At 54.1% G+C, this 21,255-nt stretch overlaps 2 protein-coding genes across 5 annotated transcripts in view; both read left to right on the forward strand.

Annotated features, from left to right (window-relative positions):
• PLA2G5 (phospholipase A2 group V) overlaps window positions 1-21,255 on the forward strand; it is a 315,873-nt gene that overhangs the window by 6,060 nt on the left and 288,558 nt on the right. The window lies entirely within an intron of this gene.
• On the forward strand, window positions 4,203-15,940 carry NBL1 (NBL1, DAN family BMP antagonist). Of its 4 annotated transcripts, none has more exons than XM_066375260.1 (4): window positions 4,203-4,249; window positions 12,854-13,048; window positions 13,184-13,295; window positions 14,459-15,940. In XM_066375260.1, exons 2-4 carry the CDS (start codon window positions 12,879-12,881, stop codon window positions 14,720-14,722), a joined length of 546 nt encoding a protein of 181 aa, XP_066231357.1. In that variant the 5' UTR covers window positions 4,203-4,249; window positions 12,854-12,878; the 3' UTR covers window positions 14,723-15,940. The 4 variants fall into 4 exon arrangements, with proteins under 4 accessions (XP_066231357.1, XP_066231354.1, XP_066231358.1 ...); XM_066375257.1 differs by lacking the exon at window positions 4,203-4,249 and adding an exon at window positions 4,273-4,556; XM_066375261.1 differs by lacking the exon at window positions 4,203-4,249 and adding an exon at window positions 4,901-5,145.

A 21,255-nucleotide genomic window follows, 5' to 3' on the forward strand; every position in this document is an offset into this window, starting at 1 on the left:
GATTGGCCCAGTGTGGGCCATGTATCCACTCTGGTCCAATCCACTCTGGCCAGGACGGCAGGTTCATGGAAAATAGACTTGGCTTTGGGGGCACCCTGTGTTTGTGGATGTGGTTGGTGGTGAATTCTCTGAGAGAAAGACTGGGCAGACACCCAGATGACATCCTTTTGTGCCGCCTTTTTCTCCAATTTCCACGTTCCAAAAAGGGGTTTTACAATGAATTTATAAATGGAGCACAAAAACTGTAAGAAAAAAAATGCTGTTCTGTAGGATATTAAATATTCACAGAAGGGCCAACTCTTGAGGAGGGAGAAATGTTCTCATCCCACTCTTGGTGGGTAAGTGTGGGCACTGGGCGCTGACAGATGGAAGAACAATGTGAGGAAACGTGGAGGGTTGATGTAAAAGAACTAAAGTTGCCCAATGTTGCTCGTCACCATGCAGCCTGGTTTACCGAGCTGACCGCGGGGCAGTGCTGGGGGCATTCCCGGCAGAGGCCCTTTCCTGGGAGCCCGTCACTGGTTGCTATCACACGGAGGTGGGTGGCTTTTACTGAAGACTGGGAGAATTCAGCTCCATGGGTGCGTGTGTGTGTGTGTGTGTGTGTGTGTGTGTGTGTGTGTGTGTGTGTGTGTGTGTGTGATGGGGAGGGGAGGAAGCAAACAAATGCCCAGCAAAGGGAGTGGCTGGGGAGAGCCCCTGGCACCCCATCCCCAGCATTCAGGCCACATTCCTGGTAACATCACTATGTTTGTTCTTGCAGATGAGGAAATAGCCGTTACCACCACTCAGGCTGCCTCTTTGGAATGGAAAAAGGACAGTTGTTGGAGTCAGACAGAGTTGGGTTTAAATTTCCACTCCCAGATTCCCAGAATCTAGTTCTCATCTCTGACCCTATTCTCTCCTCTCGTCTCTCTTATTCTTAGCACTTGGTCCCTTTTCTTGATTCCTGGTTCCACCTCACCTACACAGCATTTAAAATTTTCCCATGTGGCCAAGGACCCTTCGCTCGGGGCCTTATTCCTGATTTCCTGTCTAGGCTATGCCCACACTTCCCGCAAGGTCAGTAGCCCTCAGGGACATACCTTTTGGTACAGAGCCTCCAGGCACCAAGGACGCTGCAGCCCAGGGGGTGGGCTCCAAGTCCAAGTATCAGTGAATTTAGGCCTATTCTGGGAGGTGGGATAATACAAGTAGTGATAGCCTACCACCTCCTGAAAGCTGAGCATGTGTCAAGCTCTGTGCCCCAGGAACACACCTTTTAGTGAATTCTCCAAGTAAGCCTGCAGCTGGGTATGACTGAAATTCCCATTTCACAGATGAAGAAACCGAGACTCAGGAAGTACATGACTGAGTAAGGTGAGAAAACTTTGTGCTAAAAAGCCTGGGTTTGATGCCGGGATTCTGACTCCCCGCCTACCCTCCACTCGCTGTACACAAACCTCCCTAAAATAGCTTTCATTTTCCAGGAACTGTGCCGAGCACTTCGCATCCATTTATCTCCTTGAGTCCTGGCTCCCTCTCATCATAACCTTACCTTCCCCGTCACCTCTTTGAGACATCTCCAGAGGCGCCTTCCATCACATCACCCACTTTGGCTGCTCACTGTGTTCCTTCGTAACACTTGGGTTAGGAGAAGCCCATTTGTCTGCTTATTTGTATATCCTCTGCCTCCCTGCTTCTTGAGGGCTGGGACCTTATGGGTCTAGTCCATTACTGTGTCCCCGACACCTCTGGGCCATAGTAGGTGTATCAATATTTGTTAAGTAAATGAGGGAGTCCCCACAACAACTCTGTAGAGTACCCACCATAGCAGCTGCATTTCACAGAGGAGGAAGCGGAGGCCCAGGCATGAAACAACTTAGAGTCCCAGAGTTAGTGGGTAATGGAGCAAGGATTCAAACCCAAGCAGAAAGACTCCAGAATCTTCTAAGATGAGTCCTAATGGCCCCTCCAGCTCCAAACTTGGAATCGTGGGCACGCTTGGTCTTGATCACAGGAAAGGGAAGGACTGTGGTTCTCCTGGGCCCCAGGACCAACCCTCTGATTCCGAGGGGCGGACTAGGAAGGAAGGCCTTTTGCTTGTTTTCACTCTTTCTCCAGGGGAGTGCAGAGGTTTGGACCCCTGTTGAGGCGAGGCTGATGGAATTAGAGGAAACAGCTGGCCTGAGCCCGTGCCCTGCGGGAGGGAGCTCGCATTCCCAGGACTCAGGGAGGGAGCAGCTCCCCACAGCCCAGTCACATTCCAGGTCGGCCTTTTTCCTGAGCCCAGATGTTTGCTAATGAGCTGGGGAGAGAGGCTTCAGCCCTCTACCCCAGCTCGGGCCCCACATTACCTCGGCCCCAAGAGGCTGGCCCAGGGCCAGCAGGATCTGGCTTCAGGCCCGTGCCCTGTGCCAGCCAGGCCTGTCCGGGCAACTGGCATACCGCTGCCAACCAGGTGCATTGCAGTGAGCTTGGAGACTCCAACGTGACAGGTTCTGCCTTTCCTGCTGGGCACCCCCCACCACCCTGGGTCTTGGTGGGCAGCATCCCTGCAGGGAGAAGGGCTCTGTCTGAGGCAGGCACAGGTTGTGGTGGGTAGAGGAGCCCAGTCTGTGGTCTGGGTTCAAGTCTAGACTTTGTCAGTCACTAGCCACATGATTTTGGGTAGGGAACTAAAACATTCTGATGCCTTGACTTTTCTCACCTGTAAAATGGGAATAATGATGAGATTGTGGTAAGGATTTGATAGTAGTGCCTAGCATAATGCCTGGCATATAACAGTGGCTTGTTGATGTAATTGATATAATTGCCAGACCCCCTGCCCTCATTGTGGCCCTCCTGTAATTATCAATTTTCACCAGATAGGTGTGACTCAAACCCATCTCCTTGATTAGGCAGTTGGGATTGTTCTAGAATCTTCCTGCATTTGAGAGAGCAGTGGCTGAACTGTCAAGGGCTTCTACTCCTGGCTCTCTGTGAGGTCTGACAAACTTATTAGGCTGCCCTGAGCTTCCTGCAGCGGTGGAGTGGATTCTTACCGAATGTAGACATCCGCTCCCCCCTCACCCTACCCAGGGTCCACATTGAGAATGTGGTAAGCAAAGCGGTCAGTGTTTCCTGAGTGCCTACTATGTACAATGCAGCACAGCTGTACTCTGTGGGGCAAGGTCACCCAACACAGACAGTAGCTGTTACTGGCATCACCTCTTACTGTGTGACTTTAGGTCAGTTACTTAACTTCTCTCGAGGTCTTGGTTTTTTTTACTTATATATATATATATATTTTATTGATTGGTTTTAGAGAGACAGAGAGAGGAAGATAGATAGATAGGTAGATAATAGATAGAGAAGCATTCATTTTTTGTTCCACTCAGTCGTGCGTTCATTGGTTGCTACCTGTATGTGCTCTGAACAGGAATCAAACTCACAATCTTGGTGTTTCTGGACAACACTAACCAACTGAGCTAACCAGCCAGGGTGGGTGTTTTTCTTTTCTTTTTATAAAATGGGGATAACAATACTGTTTATCTCACAGATGTACTATGCAAGTGGAAAGTACTTAGAATGGGATCAGGCACATAGTAAGGTGCTTAATATGTGTGTGCGATCATGATGGTTATAGTTAACCTTGTGGAAGCACTTACCTATAGGGGATAATACTTCATTTAGCCAAATACATTGTACACCTTGTCTGGCCCCACCTTAAACGCTGCAGATGCTGAAATGGACGCTGAAATCGCTGTGATCCCTGCCCTCAAGGAGCTCACAGTGGAGGAAAGTGATGTACTCAACTAGTCCAGAGGGAAAGCAGCGTTGGCAGCATTAACAGAGATATGTGTCCCCTGCTGCCGGATCACAGGGGAGGAGGAAGTTTGTGTCACCTGAGAGTCATGGAAATGCTTTCTAATCTGGTGCTTAAAGAATGCTCTTATCAGGAGATGAAAAGAGGGAAAGGCTCCCCTGGCAGAGGGAACAGCATAAGCAAGTGCTAGGACGCATGGAGAGGGCAGATAGGCCAGAGGGCATCACGAGTTACCAGCTGGCCACTTGGAGCCACCCAGCATGCTCAGCCACCTCCAGACTTCAGATGAGTCGGCACAGACAACAAGGATAGAAAGCAAATCTCCAAGCCCCAGGACTGTGGGAGCAAAGCTATTTTCTCACTCCACTGTGCACACAGATCAGAGAGGGCACGACTGCAATCCATCCAAGTGCCCAATTGCAGATGGATTAGTTGGGTGACCCTTCCCACTTCCCACCGCAGGTGAGGCTGGACGCTGGGCCAGGCTGGGGCTCTGCTCTTTCCAGGAGTCAGAGAAGTTGGTCTATTTCCTGGCACTCTTTCTCCTAATAGCCTTTCCTGGGGCTCACAGGCCCTTCTCTGGACGCTTAAGCCATGTGCCCGAGTTGAGGGGAAGCTAGGCAGAGGGGTGAGTGACCTAAGGTACTAAGAACACGGCCCGACCGGTCTGGAGTGTATCAGAGGCTGGGCGCCCCGCAGGACTGCGGAGCGAGGATGGTTGCCAGTTGTCTGGAGTCGGTGGACTGGAGTATCACACCCTTGGAGTAAGGTTGGTATTCCCACATAAAGAAACAACTCCATCTTTGTCACCTCGAGGCCTGGCATGGACTGTAGCCCCGGTCACGGGAAAAGTTAGGCAGAGAGAAGTTGGAGAGCAGAGAAACCCGGCGGAGGGAGCTTTAGAACGAGCTGGGCGCGGGGCTCTCTACGCTGTCCTGAGGGCAGGCCGAGGCGGCACCGGCGGCTCCGCCGCGCCGTCGGTCCGCGCGGAAGGCTGGTCCAGGGCTCCCGGGCCGGCGGGGAGAAGGGGCCGGGGCCCGGGCGGCCGCGCGCCCGCCCGCTCTTTCTTGTTCGCGTCCCTCCCTCCGCTGCCCCCGCCCTCGCTCCCTATTTGGAGCGGAGACACCCCTGACGTTGGAGCCGCTCGCTTGCCGCTCCCCCGCACCGCGCGCCCGCCCGGGGCCGCAGACAGTGCGCCGCGCAGCCCAGCCGAGCCTCGCGGGGCCGCCGCCAGCCCTGCCGGCCGCCTCCCCGAGCCTCCGGGGCCACTGGGCGTGCCACCCCCGCGGCCCGCAGACAGCTCCGCAGGAACCATCGGGCGCGCCGCGCTCCTCGCCGCCGCCGCTGCCGCGCGCGCGGTAAGTCCTGCCCGGGCCAGCACGCGGGAGCCTGGCTTCCAGAGGCTTCGGCCGCAGGGGCAGCGCCGCGCCCCCGGCTGCGAGCTTCGCCCCCGGCCTGTCCGGCGGCCCAAGGCATGGGGTGGAGGCGCTGCCGCCAAGCCCCTCCGGACTCCGGGGCTGGGGACGTGGGCGCGGCACGGGGTGGCTAGGGCACTCCGCTGCGCCCTGAGCCCATCCGCAGACTCGCCCGGGGGTTTCCGTTTCTTGGTAGGTGTTTCCATGGCCAGGGGAGGACGGGAGGGAGATGCGTGTCGGAGCGAAAGCCTGGCGGGTCGAAGGCGGGTCGGGCCGCGCGGGCGCCGGGGCAGCGCCCCGAGCTCGGTCGCTAGGCTCGTGCGTTTCCCGACTGTACCCGGGCCTCGCCGCGCCCGAGCCTCTCCGCTCCGGTACATTTCTGCTCTCTCTCAATCTCCCCCCCCCCCCCCCCTCGCTCTCATTCTTTCTCTCCCTTTTCTCTCTGTCTCTCTGTTTCGGTCCCTCTCTTTCTCTAGTTCTGCCCCTTTCTCTTTCTCCGTTTTGAGTTTCCCTGGTGTTGTGACCCTGCCTGCGTGTTTTCTCTGTCTCTGCGTTCTGCCCTTATGCGGGGGCCTCTCTGTGTCTGTGCGTCTCCCTGATCTCTCACCCTCAAATTCAGACAATCCCCCAGCCTTTGAGTAGTCGGAATAGTTTCCTAGACCCTGTAAAAGAAACGAAACCCTCCCCCTACCTTCCGCCTGCCCCCGGGGCCCGGCCGGGGTCATCCCCCTGGAATTGAGTCTGGGGCAGGGGGAGCCAGCCTTTCCGGGCGCTCAGTTTTCTTAAGAGTTCCACCCCCGCGAGGCGGGCTGGACAACAGGGCCCTGCTGCCGGCCACCTGCCCGCCTGCTCCCTGGGCGGGGTGATTCTAATCTTTTACAAGCAGCAGTAAAGGGGCAGCTGCCTGCCTTGGCGTGGCCAGGGGTTGGCGGGCACTAGGGGAGAAGTGCACGTTTTCAGGCTTTCTGAGGCCGTGGCCCAGCTGGAGGACACCAGCCTGTAATGTAACTAAGGGACCCCCCCCTGGGGGGAGACAAACAGAGGTCAGGGCCTCAGGCCAAAGGCTGGGCGCTGGCAGAGGATGGGGGTGAGGCCGCAATTTGTCAGCAGGCCCCTCAGCCTTTGTTACTGTCAAATCACCAGCCTCCTGAAACTCCCCCAGTTGCTGGGGCTGCTTGGGTGTGGTTTGCCTTTAGTTGGGGCCAAAGAAAAGGTGAAGCCGTAGCATTTCCTCAGTGACCCCACCCCTCTCCACGGAGCCTGCAAGCTTTCTTCTGGGCCTGTGTGCAGTCAGGGTGGATGGGGGTGTAGGTGCTCTGCATTGCCTACGATATGTCCCCATTCTTCTAAAGCGAAATCTCAGACTGAGTTTACCCCCTCCCCACCAACCCTCAGGGTCCGAGGCTGGGGAGCCAGCGGGGATGCTGGTAAGGTCTGCAGGGGGACTTCTGTTGAACAGATGTGTAGGGCGGTCCTGCAGCGGCTCATTAGCATAGATTTGTTTTGGAGACAACTTTGGGTCTTCCAGCAGGAGGGTTTGCGGGCAGGATTGCCATGGCCTGGGTTGGGGGTTTGTAGCCAAGAAGGTGGAGCTGCCTGGCGGAGGCAGGCAGGCCTTTTGGTCCCGAGCTTGGCCCTGCGTGTCTGCCCCCTGGACAGTTGGTTCATGCTGTGCCAGCGCTAGCTGGCTGGCTGGCTGACAGAGGAGGAAGGAAGCCACCCTGCGGTGAGACTGGGGTCATAGAATCACAGTGGCCTTAAGCAATGTGCAGGAGCCAGAACCCCTTGGAGGGACTTTGCTAAAGTGGACATTCCCAGGCTGCACTCCCTACTGTACAGACATGAAGCTTAGGGAGGCGAAACAAGTGGCCTGTGGCCTGGGCTGTAACCATTCGTCTATCCTGTCTCCAGGCACCCAGTGAACCAATAAATGAGCATGGGCCTGAATTTGTCCCCAACCCCAGAGAGTGCCTGGGAAACCCCACTGAGATGACTAGGGCTGGGGTCTAACACTGCCTGGACCCCTCCCGGAGCAACCTTTCCATTTGCACCATTCAAGAAAGCCCCTGCCCTCTGTCCAAGACCCGCAGTGATGGCCCACCCCTGCTGATCCCTGAGCTCAGGGCCACAAGCACTACACCCTCTGCACCCAGCAGCAAGCAAGGCCTAGAAGCCAGGCCCAGCCTGTTTTCTGAAAGTTGGCTTCTAGAGGGGCCTGGTCTCTCCTGGACCCTGTCCTTTCAGTCAGTGGCCCGAGAAGTAGAATCTGAGTGGGACCTTCCTCTCGGCTTCCACTGTGGCGGGCAAGTGTGGGAGTGAGTGGGGCAGTACTTGACAGTTTATAAAATCATCCCCCAGCCTTGGTGGCATTTGCTTGAGTCTCCCCTCAATCCACTTTCACCGTTTGGCAGGTGCAACCCGGGATTTACATATTTTCAGGACCACCCAGGATCTGGTGGGATGGAGTGGAGGGAGGGGGTGAAGGGGGCCTCCTGTGGGAGGCAGAGAGAGCACTAGTGGTGACATTTACTGAGGACTTCTCCCATGACAGGCACCCTCTCCAGAGGTTCCCATGCACAACTGCCCTGCGAGGGGGTATTATCACCGCTCACCTTTGCAGATGAGGAAGTTGAGGCAGAGAAAGGTCAAAGTGGCTGAGCTAGGATGGGAACCTGGGTCTGTCACAGTCATTTATGGAGAGTAGAGGAGATCCAGACCCTGCCACGTGTGTGTGTGTGTGTGTGTGTGTAGCTTGGGGTGAGTGGATACTTTCTACCTAGACAATCCTGGTGTGCTTGGCCCTAAGTGACCCTGAATGTTCAGATTTACCCAAAAGAGGAAATGGGGAGCGCTTGTTCACTTGTTATTTATTTATTTTTTAAAGTTTATTCATTTTAGAGAGGAGAGAGAGAGACAGAGAGAGAGAGGAGAGACAGAGAGAGAGAAGGGGGGAGGAGCTGGAAGCATCAACTCCCATATGTGCCTTGACCAGGCAAGCCCAGGGTTTCAAACTGGCGACCTCAGCATTTTCAGGTCGACGCTTTACCCACTGCGCCACCACAGGTCAGGCTTGTTCACTTGTTATACAAAATCGGAAAGGGCTTCACAGTGTGTGGGTGATGCCCAGGCGGCACCCCTGACCTTTGGGGTCCGAATGTCCAGGACTGGGACTAAGCCCCTGAGTTTTTGGCAAATGTCTCAAGGAGTCGGCTAGATTCTGGCCAGTGTGGAAATACAGAGGACTCCAACGGCCTGACCCGAAGCCTGTGTTCTTGCTGCCCACCCCCTCTTCCCGAGGGACCTGCCAAGGCAGGTCTCCCATTTATTCACTGCCCTCTTCCTCAGTGTGGGACATACGGTGGCCAGTTTCTTGGCCTGTGCCTCAGTTTCCACAGTGCTGGAATGGATCAGCTAGTGCCCCCCTCCCCCCGGGAACTTCCTTCCTGTGTTGTTAGCAGCCTCGGATGTGTCGTGTGTCTGCCCAAGGCCTCGGAGGATCCGAAGGGCTTGGATTTGGGGACGGACAGTGAGGTGGTAAGGAGGCCCCCACTCGGGGCTGCAGGCGTCCTCCCCGAAGCCTGACCTGAACCCCAAGGAGAGGCAGTGTCACACCTTTCCAAGGCTCCGAGGAGCAGGGGACTCAGGAGTGGGGTTCGAATCCTGTTTTGAGAGACTCCCAAGCTTCCGCCAGTCTGGACACAGGGCCTTGTGCCCACTCCAGACCAGTCCCCGGTTCCCAGCCGTCTTCTCCATTTCCTGCTTCCTCTTCTGTGACCCTTTTCATCTGCAAAGGTAGCTGGTGGTGACCCAGCTGCTGTCCTGGTTCAAACCTCAGTTCTTTTTACTTCTCATTGGTTCTAGCCACGGATGAGGCTCTGTTTTAAGCACTTTTATTTATATTCATGTACTTACTCCTATGACTGAGGCACAGAAGTTGTAAATAGATCTCTTTTTACTACTTATTTTTTTTAGTGACTCTCAAGCAAATTTCTTAAAAAAAAAAAAAGATTTTATTTATTGGTTTTACCGAGAAAGGAGAGGGGAAGTGAGAAGTATCAACCCATAGCTGCTTCACTTTGGTTGTTTACTGATTGCTTCTCTTACCTGCCTTGACTGGGCAAAGCCAGGGCTTTGAACCAGCGACCTCAGCATTCCAGGTCGAGGCTTTATCCACTGCGCCACCACAGGTCAGGCTCAAGTAAACCTCTTCACGTCTCTGTAACTCAGTTCTTAATCTACAAAATGGGGGAAATAAGAGTCTCTACTGCATAGGGTTGTTGTAAGGACTGCATAAGTGAATGTATGTGAAAGCCCCTAGAACAGCGCCCAGCCCAGTGAATGTTGTGAGTCGGCTGTGCGGGGCTGACCTGGGTAAATTCCTCCCTCTCCTGGGGGTTGTTTCTACAGCCAAGAGTGTCCTTCCTGTCCCCACTGTTGATTGGTAACTAATTGTGACCCTGAATTAAATCTAGAATTAAGAATCTACTCCCGCCTGACCAGGTGGTGGCGCAGTGGATAGAGCATCGGACTGGGATGTGGAGGATCGAGGATCGAGACCTCGAGGTCGCCAGCTTGAGCGTGGGCTCATCTGGTTTGAGCAAGGCTCACCAGCTTGGTCCCAAGGTCGCTGGCTTGAGCAAGGGATTACTCGGTCTGCTGAAGGCCCGCGGTCAAGGCACATATGAGAAAGCAATCGATGAACAACTAAGGTGTTGCAACGAAAAACTGATGATTGATGCTTCTCATCTCTCTCCGTTCCTGTCTGTCTGTCCCTATCTATCCCTCTCTCTGACTCTCTCTGTCTCTATAAAAAAAAAAAGAAAAAAGAAAAGAATCTACTCCCTGCCCCCACAGCCCTCTCTGACTGCCCCTACTCTAAGCAACTTCCTCTTAACCCCATCCCCCCACTCTGGGCTCTGAGCTCCTGAGGGGACACAGGGTCTGGGACCCCACGTCCCCTGCCCATACCCTCGCCTTCTTCTCTGCCATCCTAGAAGTTGCTCAGTAAATGAGTGTGGACTGCAGGGAACCACAGGACTCAGTAGAAGGGCATTGCTTGGCCTGACTTGCTGGGAGGCCTTGGGACAAGGTGAGATTCCCCCATCCCACTTCGGTATTCTGAGAGTCCTGTCACTTACTATGTGACCAAGAGGGTGAGGAGGACGGGGTGAGAATCTGTGGGTGAGGCTCTCAAGTCTCAGGAAGGAAGGTCTGACTGCTGTGTTTTTTGTTTTTAAAGTGGCTGAGTTGCTGCTTGGAACTCAGGAAAAAAGGATTAACCAATGAAAACATTAAACCTGCTAGCAAAGAGCCCACCCCAGTTTGTGCCAGGGGTTGGGGACAGCGAGGGCTCTTGGTGGCTGGGGGTAAGGGCAGAAGAAGGGTGATGAGTCCTGATAACAACCATTTCTGTGGGAGAGAGTGGCCTGGTGTCCTCCCTGCCTCCTGGTCCAGCGCTCAGCCTCAGCTCAGATGCCTGCCCAGCCTTCCCCATGACCCCCCGGGGGACGAGAACTGGTCTGAGTTGGGTGCCTGCTGGGTACCACGTGCTTTCATTGCATCTTCTCAGTTGTTCTCCAAGGAAAGCGCTATGCTCCCTGTCCTGGGGTTGAGGTAGGTCAATGCAGAGAGGTGCATTTTATTTCTGGAAGTTACATAGCTCTTAGGGAGGGCTGAGACTCAAACATAGGCGACTTCTGGGGCCTTGGTTGTGGGAACCACGCAGTCCGCTGGAGCTCAAGGCTGCTGGCCGGGGTGAGCTGAGTGTGGCCCCGGGCCATCCACTGCCAGGGGTAGGGAAGCCTCCTGGATGCTAAGCCTGTTGAAAAATTAGCTAGGTTTCCAGTTAGGATCAAGTCTGTCCTATTTTGTTAGGATGTGGTTGTACTGAAAACATGGGCTTTGCTGTTGATGTTGTGAGCGGGACCGGAAGTGTGTGGGTGAGAGTTTGGGCCTGACACAGACTCATCTGGGCGGGGGGCAGACTGTTGGGACTCACCTCCTACGGCTCTCCCCGCCTTACCCCACGTCCCCCAGGAGCTGAAGGGACTTGTTGGATAGAGAGAGCAGGATGTGTTGGAGGAGGTCACAGCTTTGCAGGCTGGCCAGACTGAGTCAGTCCACTTAGGTTTCACTGCAGGAGAAGGCAAGACCCCCCCCACACACACACGTGTACCCCTCCCAGACGTTTGAATCAGAAAGTGGGCTGAGGGTTGTTCTGAATGGGCTTTCAGGCTCTGAGCCAGCCCGGCTCTAGTGCTGGGTGTCTGTGGGACCAGTGGGCAATACCGGACCCCTGCTTCTGTTTCAGCCCCACCCAGGCCTCTGCGGGGACTGTCCCAGGACACAGACTCCCAGACTCCCAGAGTGAGCTGGACCGGTCTCCACACCTGGTTGCGTATCACGACCATTCTGGAAGCTTGTTAGAATTTCACACTTCCACCCACCCTAGAACTTTCACTCCACAAGGCCCCAGGGAATTCTGAGGATCTGCCAGGCTTGGAAGCCAGTGGTCTAGGAAGCCTAACTCACTCATCTAGCAGGTGGGGACTCCATAGCAGGGGTATCCAGGGTCAGAGAGCATGTGTAGACTCCTGACCCTGCAGCTCCCTTTCCCCAGTGGACCTCCTTGCTCTCCTTTCAGAATCTCCCCCAAAGCCTTTCTCCTCCACATTATTTGAGGTAGGGGAGTGGGCAGGAAACCTACAGAAGATGAAGTTGGGGAACATTGGGAAAGTCCATTCTGTGGGAATCCTTGGGACACACACTGCCCTGCAGCGCCATCTGCTGGCGAATTCTGGTGTTCTAGTGCCTTGCTCCGTCCAATTAACTGAGAGGGTCAAGCGCTTGGTTTGGGTTGTCTCCTGCTGGTCCCAGGTTAGGATGGAGCTGGGAATAATGATGTGTGTGTAGACTGGGGCACGAGGCTTTGGTGGGACATTCAAGAATGAAATAGAGTCTAGTCTGGGGGTTAGTTTTTATTTTTATTTTTTACCTGGGGTTCCTCCAGCCAAAGTGCCAGGAATTCTCAGTGACGTGAAGGTGGACGTTAGTTTTCCTGGCATCGGAATGCTGGCACCGGTGGCAGCCTGCCCAGGAGATCTTGGGGGCGTGCATTGTGGGCAATTTTTCGTGTTTGCCCGGGGGACCCACAACATCACAGTGAGGACAGAACTACTGATCGCTGAACACTCAACAGGTGCTTGAACCTTAGGGGCCTGTTCAGTACCAGCAGCAATCCTTTGCCGCACACGGTGTTACCATCCCTGTTTCTTAAGTGAAGAAATCGAGGCACAGAGGTAGAAGTAATTTGTTCAGAGCTACCTAGTAAGTTATAAAAGTAACGTGGAGTATGTACTATCTTCTGGGGGCTTTTCAAATAATGCCTCATTTAATCTTCATGGTAGCCATCTGATACATACTATTACCGGCCCCCGGTTTGATTTTGGTTTTGTTTTTGGTTTTATCCCAGCCCCAGTTTTGAGGTTTGGAAGGGAGAAATAACTTGTCTGAGGTTGTGCTTGGCTAGGAATTGGTAGACTTAGGATTTGAACCCAGGTAGTCAGATGTTAGCGCTCATGCTTGTAACCCCACTGCCCCCCTCTTCCTAGTCTCCTGAGCCTGGCTGGCCTTACCCACAGTCTGTGCTCAGTTCTAGGGTTCTGAAGGCCACGGGCATGATGCTTCAGGTTCTGGTGGGGGCCGTCCTCCCCGCCATGCTGCTGGCCGCTCCGCCGCCCATCAACAAGCTGGCACTGTTTCCGGACAAGAGTGCCTGGTGTGAGGCCAAGAACATCACTCAGATCGTGGGCCACAGCGGCTGTGAGGCCAAGTCCATCCAGAACAGGTGGGATCCAGTGGGACTGGTGGAGGATAGGAGCACAGGGGCTCAGGAGGGAGGAAGGGGACAGGGCTGCCCGTCCCTGCCTCTGCCACAGTGACTGCCACAGTGACAAGGGCATGGTGACCTCTCCTCCCACAGAGCGTGCCTAGGACAGTGTTTCAGCTACAGTGTTCCCAACACCTTCCCGCAGTCTACAGAGTCCCTGGTGCACTGTGACTCCTGTATGCCAGCTCAGTCCATGTGGGAGATTGTGAGTACTGCTGCCCGCCCCTGCCCAGCCTACCACGCCCCCACCAAGCCCAGTGTGGCTCACCAATCTTTCTAGCTTCACCTAGCCTCTCTCACCTTCTTCACTAGCTTGACACTTGACACCAGCTTACCTCCTTTCAGTTTCATACCTGCTTTGCTGGTGACTGTCACAGGCCCTTTGCACATGCACTTTACTTCGGTTCAAACACTTTTCCTTTCCTCCTCACCTTGTTAACTTCTATTCACCCTTCTGCTCATAGCTCAAGCATCGTTTCCTCAGGGCCCCTTTCCTGATCCCCTGAGCACTGTGTGCCCTTGCCCTTAAGCATCTGTCAGATCCCCAGGTTTTGGTCTGCATTTGGATAATTTTGACAAGTCTGTTTGCTATACTACACTCTGAGTTCCATGAGGGACCATGCCTTGTGTCCCCAGAGCTGGCATGGAGTAGGTGCTGTGTGAAAAGAGGGAGGGAAAGAAAAGGAAGGGAGGGAGGGAGGGGAAAAGGAAGGTAATTGGGGGCCTTCCCAGAGCAAGATGCTGAAGGGGTTCATAAAGGGCGAACCTCAGCTGGACTGGGGGTTTGGGTAGGGGGAAACTTTTTGAGGAAGTGATATCTGAGCTCAGACCCAAAGGTTGAGTAGAAAGTAACTGGGCAGTGTTTGGGGTAGGTGGTAGGAGATGTGTTGGGTGAGGACCTTCCAGGCAGAGGGAACAGCATGTGCAAAGCCTCATGCAGATCATCAGCATAGTTGGCAGGAGTGGCTCAAAGTCAGGGGTGGAGAGGTTCACCAGGGGCAGCTGGTAGAGCCTGGGGGTGCCTTAGTAAGAAGTCAGGACTTTTCTCCCTGGGCTGTGGGGAGCAGTGGGGGGAATTTTAGGCAGGGGCAGGCCACATGGATTTTTTTTGTCTCAGGAAGCCCTCTGGCTGCTGCTAGGGGATGGCTTAGGAAGGTGGAAGGACTGGTTGTAAGGAGACAAGTCAGGTGGCACCTGCAGGGACTCTCCCCCTCTCCCTCTGGATGGGCCCACAGAGCTAACTGGGGTCTCACAGGTGGGCTTAGGATGCCGAGGGGTCTAGGATTCTTGGTCCCATGAGGATGTGTTCCCCTTGGGACCTCCCTGCCCGCCCCAGGCCCGTGGAAACATCTCTGCTGCCTTCCCCAGGTAACGTTGGAGTGCCCCGGCCACGAAGAGGTTCCCAGGGTGGACAAGCTGGTGGAGAAGATCCTGCACTGCAGCTGCCAGGCATGTGGCAAGGAGCCGAGTCACGAGGGGCTGAGTGTCTACGTGCAGGGCGAGGACGGCCTGGGCTCCCAGCCGGGCACCCATCCGCACTCCCACTCCCACCCCCACCCTGGCGGGCAGCCCTCTGAGCCCGAGGAACCCCCGGGGGCCCCTCACACTGAGGAAGAGGGGCCTGAGGACTGAGGCCCTCGACTCTTCCTCCCCTCTCGTCCCCTATGGAATGCTGGGGGAAGTGTGTGGGGAGAGGCTGAAGCCCCCCTTTGGCACTGGATGGACTTGGATTCAGACTTGGACTTGGAATGCTTCCCGGTTGCCATGGAGATCTGAAGGGAGGGGTTGGAGCCAAGCTGCACAATTTAATATATTCAAGAATGGGGGCAGGAGGCAGAGGTCTTCAGGGTTCTTTTTTGGAGGAGGGGTGTTCTCTTCCTTTCTGCCTCCTAGAGATGTGCCCTTGGGAGGAGAAGGAAGGTGGTTTAGCTGCTGAGGTGAGGGTGAGGCCATCCAAGATGGCGGGAGCCAGGCTAAGGCCCATGGAGCCTCCGGTGGGGCAGGGCCCCTGGGGTACGATGGTGGAGCTGGGTCCGGGCTGGGAAGACCACTGGCAGAAACAGGGAGCTCCAGCCCCACAGGCTACCCCAAAGGCCTCCCACCCTACTCCCATGCCCAGGGCAGCTTTTCCACATGGCACTGAAATGGTTGGGAGTCAGGCCTGGGCAGGACCCTGCTGACTTATCTACCCGGAGCCAGGGGCCAGCCAGGCTCTTTGGGCCACTGGCTTTCTTGGCTTTCCAGAGGATGGAGGGAGGCAAGAAAGGGAGGGGACTTCCTAGGTTAGGGGGTGGGAATGACCACGCCCACCCCATCATCGCCACAGAAGAGCCTCCCCTCCTCTTTGAGATCTTACTGCCTCCTGCTGCCCCCTAAGTTCTAGGCCCCTCAGAAACCTGATCAGGAGCCAGCCTGCTTGGGGAACCCTTCCTAAGGATCTGAAGGTGGGGAGGGGGGTCACCCTTACTCAGATTCCAAGCAGGGACCTGGGTTGGGTGGACTCCTGCTGAGCCTCAAGAACTGAAGAGGAGCAGCGAAGGCTCCAGTGGGCTGCGTGGTCACTGGCTCCCCAGCTGCTGGGTCTCACTGGCCTCCCCCCTCCCACTGCACTTTAACCCTAGAGCAGGTGCGGATGGTACTGGGGCAGGGCATGGAGGGCATGTGGGCAGGGAAGAGCCACATGTGTCTGCTCTTCTGCCCCCTAGGCGGGTGGCTTCCAGCCCCACCAGCCTCCTGCCTGGGGATGCCCCACCCCTCGGCTGTTCCGACAAGAGCTTCTGGAGCTTGTAACCAGTAGATTGTCTCCCTGACGGACCCTGAGTCTTCTTATGAATAAATTTCTTCACCGCCTGTTCTCTCCCTCCCTGGCTGGCCCCGCCGATGCACAAGATTCCTGAGGGCCTGGCAGCAGGTCCCCGGGAGAGGGGGCAGGCTGCCTAGTGTGCCCTGAACAGACTCCTGCATCTTGGTGATCCTGGCACTTTCCTGCCATGTGCACCCCTGGGCCCTGTCTCCTCAGCTCCCGCCTCTCCTAGGGTGCCTGTTCATGGCCTTGCATGTATCTTTGGTGGGCTTCCCCAACTGGGCCTTTTGGGGTTTGACCCCTTGGTCCGTTGGGCTTGCTTCATCCTCACAGTGACCTAGCATCAGGCCTTCCCTGTACCTCAGCCTGGCCTGGCCCAGGAGAAGGGGAAATGGACAAAACTGGTGATTACAAACTAATATACCGGGTGGGGTGCTGTGCTAAAGGCTTTACTTAAATAACTTGCCTAATCCTCACCACCACCCTGTGATTTGCCCTCATTTTGCGGACGAGGCATCTGAGGTGCAGAGGGATTAAGACATGTGCCAGGTCATCCGGTTAAGAAATGTCACCGACAGGACCCAAACCCAAGCAGTCAGTCTGGCCTAATTCCTGGGCTTTCCGTGTAACTTTAGTAGTTGCCAGTTCTTAATTACCTGCTGTGTGCTGGGCTGCTCCTGACACCTCACAATGATCCTACAAGTTTGGTAACATTACCCTCATGCAGTTGAGCCTGAATGCCCCCAAATTCTCCAGTGAGAAAGGACAGGGTGAGGGCTAAGACCTCCTTTCATCCTCGCATACATTGCTGTAACCACCACATACCAGACAATTTGTAGATATTATTTCTAATCGTTGAAAGATGCTCATCTTGCTAATGGGGAAAACGAGGCCTTAATGCCCTGGGAGTGATTTGCTCTTGCGGGGAAGTAGCGGCCCCAAGAGTCTAATCTGACGCCCTCTAGTGACGACCATTGTGTACTACATGTGATTTCCTTGGTGTCCCAAGCCTTTGCTTCACGGCTGCTCTGGACGGTTGTGAAGGTTGTGTACGTTCCAACTCCAGAATGGCATTTCCTGCAGTTGTGCAGGCCACAGCTTGCATGACAACCCACAATGGTGCTGCATCCCTTGATGTGGAATTGGGTTGGAGAGAAGTATATACTTCCTGCATGCAGACTCCAGCAACCCCTCAGTCTTGGAGGGACAAGCTCTGGCCATATCGACAATCTTTCTATGTGGCTGGAGGTGAGAACTCACTCGAGGGTGCAGAGAAAGTCCCGCGAGACTTCCGAGAACCCAGAGACCGGGTCGTAATGAAGGACTTAGTAGGGCTGTGGTTTTGGAGCTGGGCCGCTGAGACCTGAGCACTGTGTTGGGAGGATGTGTCTTGGTCAGGAACTGCTTCCATCCTCCGTATGCAACAAGGTAGGGTATAAATTCATAGAAACAGAAACTAATAACGCGCGGCTCGGAAAAAAAGCAGGAAGGTGGGTTGGCGGGGCTGGTGGCTGGCCTGGAATGCTAGTCACAGTTCAGACTTCATTCTCTTCGCAGTAAGAGCCCTGGAAGTATCAGCGCAGAGCTTAGTTTCAACAAGACTGAAGGAAGAGCCAGAGTTGGACCGGAGCTGAGTCCTGGGGGCGGGGCCACACGGCAAAGGTGGGGCCACACGAGAGAGACGCTGCTGATTGGACTTGGGAGCAGCGAGTGGGAGGAGCCATATTTTAAGGACTAGAAGTTTGGCTAGTGGGGCTAGTTGACAAAGGGGAGTGAGATGTGAAGTAGTGACTACCCATTTTCCTCTTTGCCAACCTCAAACTGAACCAAAACAGCCCAGAAAAATAACTGCAGCTCCCCCTCCGCCATCCTTTCCCCTCCACCCTCACCCGCAAGGGCTTAAAAATCTTTACAAGGGATTAACAGGGACACACACTACTGTCAACGCAGGCCCCTCTCCGGATGGGTGGGTAATTGGTCCCGGCTTTCCTGCCTTTGTTAGTCTGTATTAAGCCAACAACCCCCAACTAGCTTCCCCCCCCCCTCCTGCTCTAAGCCTCAGGGAAAATCTTGACTGCCTGGGTTCAAATCCTGATGGCGCCACTTCTTAGCTGTGTAATCTTGAGCAAGTCACTTAAGATCTCTGAGGCTCAGTTTCCCATCAGTAAAACAGGGAAGATTATCATAACTTTTCCAGTCAGTGTCATGGTGAGCTTTACATAAATCAGTGTACATATAGAGCTTGAAACAGTGACTGGCATATAGTAAGACCCTGATAAATGTCCGCCATTATTAAAATGATTGAGAATGAGCCCCCGCTGGGTAGCTTAATTGGTTACAGCGTCGTCCCCTATGCCAAGGTTGCAGGTTTAATGCCCAGTCAGCGCACATGCAAGAATCAACCAATGAACGCATAAGTAAGTGGAACAACAAGTCGATGTTTCTCACTCTCCCCCCTCCCTAAAAATCAATAAATAAAAAATAAAAAAACAATTATTGCAAATGAATGTTTGGCCCATAACTGCTGGTGGATGGGCTGATAGTTTTGTTGATTTATTCACTGAACAGATATTTACTGACAGCCTAATGTACTGAGGATACAGCAGCAAACAAAACCAACAAACGCCTACCAGCATGCAGTTTACCTAGTTGGTCAGTGTCTTCTATGAGGGCAGCTTTGGGCAGGCCTCATACCGTCCCTGCCCTTGGTTTCTCCATCTCTATAATGAGCAGCTCTCTTCTGTCCTCTATGTACTGACAAAAATGGAGGCCTGGGGCCTGACCAAGCGGTGGCACAGTGGATAGAGCGGTTGACTTGGATGCGGAGGACCCAGGTTCGAGACCCCGAGGTCACTAGCTTGAGCGCGGGCTCATCTGATGGAGGCCTGGAGCAGAAGAAGGACCTTCTAAGATTCAGCTGTCCCATTGTGGCACCAGCCTTCCTCTCTAGGGAGAGAGCACCTTGGGACTAGAAGTAACCAACCAAAGGCTAAGCATCCTGAAGGTCCCTTTTCACCCTGAAATGTTAAGGATGTCTAGAACATTATTAATCCATAATGGAAACAATAACTTTAGGAGCGCTCATGGTAATTTCTGAAAAGTTCTTAAATTCAAGGTAATAACAGTGTGGTCACAAGGTGGCACCATCACTCAGGCCCAAGCTTGAAAAAAATAGAACTATAAAAAAGTACAGATCATACCAACATCTGTGAATCTATCACCCAGAATGAACAAATACTAACATTTTTGTCATGTTTTCTTGAGTTTTTTTTCTAAACAAAGGCTATCAAACATTACATCAAAGTTAAAGCAGAGGGGCTTATATTCTATAATATATATATATATATATATCTCACTAATTTTTCAAAGCTGAAATTTATCAGGCAGCTCCTCTGTGTGAAATGGTTTAAAGACCTATTCTGTTCATGTCTTCACTACCCCAGTTTTGTAGTAGCAGAGAACTGAAGAGGCTTTACCACGTTCACAGAGCAAGGAGCAGAATCAGGATTATGAACCCAGGTCACCGGGCTCCAATGTCTGCTTTACATGGGAGGTTTGCTATTGGTCAGCCAGGAATCCCTGGGCTGAAGGGTTTACTCCAGAGTTGCATGCATTCCCATTGTTCAAATGGGAACATTGAGGCTAACTGCTAGCAATGACACAATACCATAAAGTTTACAGATTACACTGGCTCATTTAATCCCCTTAAGAACCCTGTGAGGTGGTTGCTGTATTACTCTGAAAACTACTGCAGATGAAAGAATAGTGACCCAAGGAGATGGAGCCATTGGTCTTAAATCCACAGAGCTAGTAAGCAGCAGAAACGGGATCCCAAGTCTGGCCTTTAAGACATTCATCTCATGATTGGTATATGACACCCTGTTCCTTCGGGCACAGCAGAACCTGTCAGGATGGTGCAGGTGGTACTGGGAAGGATGACAAGCCTCCTCCTCCTGCTGCATAGACCTGTCTGTGGGCCATATGGAGGCTCCGAGAACCAAAAAGTGGCTCATGAGTGGGTGGAGGGTGCTGTAGTGTCTTAGGATTTCTCTGCCTTGGGTGTCAGGCAGACCTGGGTTTCAGTTCCACTTTATCACTTGCTGCTGGTGACCTCGGGGGAGGCCACTGGCTTCTCTGAGCCCCAGTTTAACATCTATCTCTCGGTATTATTACAAAAGGTCAGAAAATATAATAAAGCCTTTGACACATAGCAGGACCTTTACGTGTGGGAGCTGTAGGGGTTCAGGATGGAGTCACCACAAGATGTGGCTCTATGTTATACAGATTCTTTTGAGCTGAAGGCAATCAAGAAAGACCTTGCAAACTCCACAAACCTGGGATCTGTTTTGGTTACTGTGGTGTCCCAGTTGGTCAGAACAGTGCCTGACACCTACTAGCTGCTCAACAAATGTTTGTTGAATGAATGAATGGAATTCACAACATTAATCTGTGAAGCCTTGTAGAAACTCTTGTTAGAGGAAGAGATACACAGTGGGATCACACCCTGGGGTGCCACATCCTACCCCTCTACCTACAGTGACTGTACCCCCCACATGGCCCGGAGTGTCCCAATCCTGTTCACATTCTGTTAAACTGGGAGTGCCAACAGGTCAGGGACTTCTTTCTTAGGACCTGGTGATACTTCGAAAAGGGAAGATCTCTGCTGGAGAACCCTGAGGAGGAGGTGACTTGCTGTTTAAACTAGAAGTTTAAAAGAAGTATTATAGAGATTACTATATATTATGTATAATATTTATGTGTACATACCTATGTGTGTGTGTGTGCACATATGGGTGTCAAGTGATCTGCCCAATATCTCCCAATGGACTCCCGCTGGTAATGCGGTGCGCCGGCTGCGGTGGGCAAACACGCACAGGGGGGTAGCCCTAGATAAAGGCAGGCTACAGCCTCCTCTTCTTGAGTTCCTCCTGCGCCACCGCCACGTGTGAGTTGGGGAGGGGTTTGCGGGGCCATGGAGGTTGCCACATCTGGGGAGGCGACCTGCTGCCGCTGGGGCACTTGGATCGCCCCTCCACAGGCCTGGGGTACCAGGGACCCCGCCCGCTTGCGAGGCGGGGGCTCAGCTGTCCCCGCCCACAGCGAGGAGGAGCGCAGGCTCCGCGGCGCGGGGACCACGCACCCCTGGTAGCCCAACCGGCTCACCCGCTTGCGCTGGCCCTTCGTCGCGCCTCCTGGGCTCCCTGGGCGCCTGCCGGGCCGGCGGCCGCCTCTTCCTCTCGCAGCCCCGCGGCGCTTGCCGCAGTCGCCCGCGGCGGAGCAGCGCTGAGCGCCCCAGGTACCGAGCGCGGGCAGGAGTGGGACCCGTGACCCGGCGGCCAGGTGGGGAGGGGACGGAGGCGCG

This window comes from Saccopteryx leptura, chromosome 3, assembly GCF_036850995.1.
Source record: "Saccopteryx leptura isolate mSacLep1 chromosome 3, mSacLep1_pri_phased_curated, whole genome shotgun sequence".
NCBI classification, from domain to species: domain Eukaryota; kingdom Metazoa; phylum Chordata; class Mammalia; order Chiroptera; family Emballonuridae; genus Saccopteryx; species Saccopteryx leptura.

Bases quoted from the DNA above. Each gene is read 5' to 3' on its own strand.
- NBL1 (XM_066375260.1), top strand. From the start codon at position 12,879: ATGATGCTTCAGGTTCTGGTGGGGGCCGTCCTCCCCGCCATGCTGCTG. The intron at 13,049-13,183 runs GTGGGATCCAGT...CTCCTCCCACAG, and splicing joins GCCAAGTCCATCCAGAACAG to AGCGTGCCTAGGACAGTGTT. The intron at 13,296-14,458 runs GTGAGTACTGCT...TGCCTTCCCCAG, and splicing joins CTCAGTCCATGTGGGAGATT to GTAACGTTGGAGTGCCCCGG.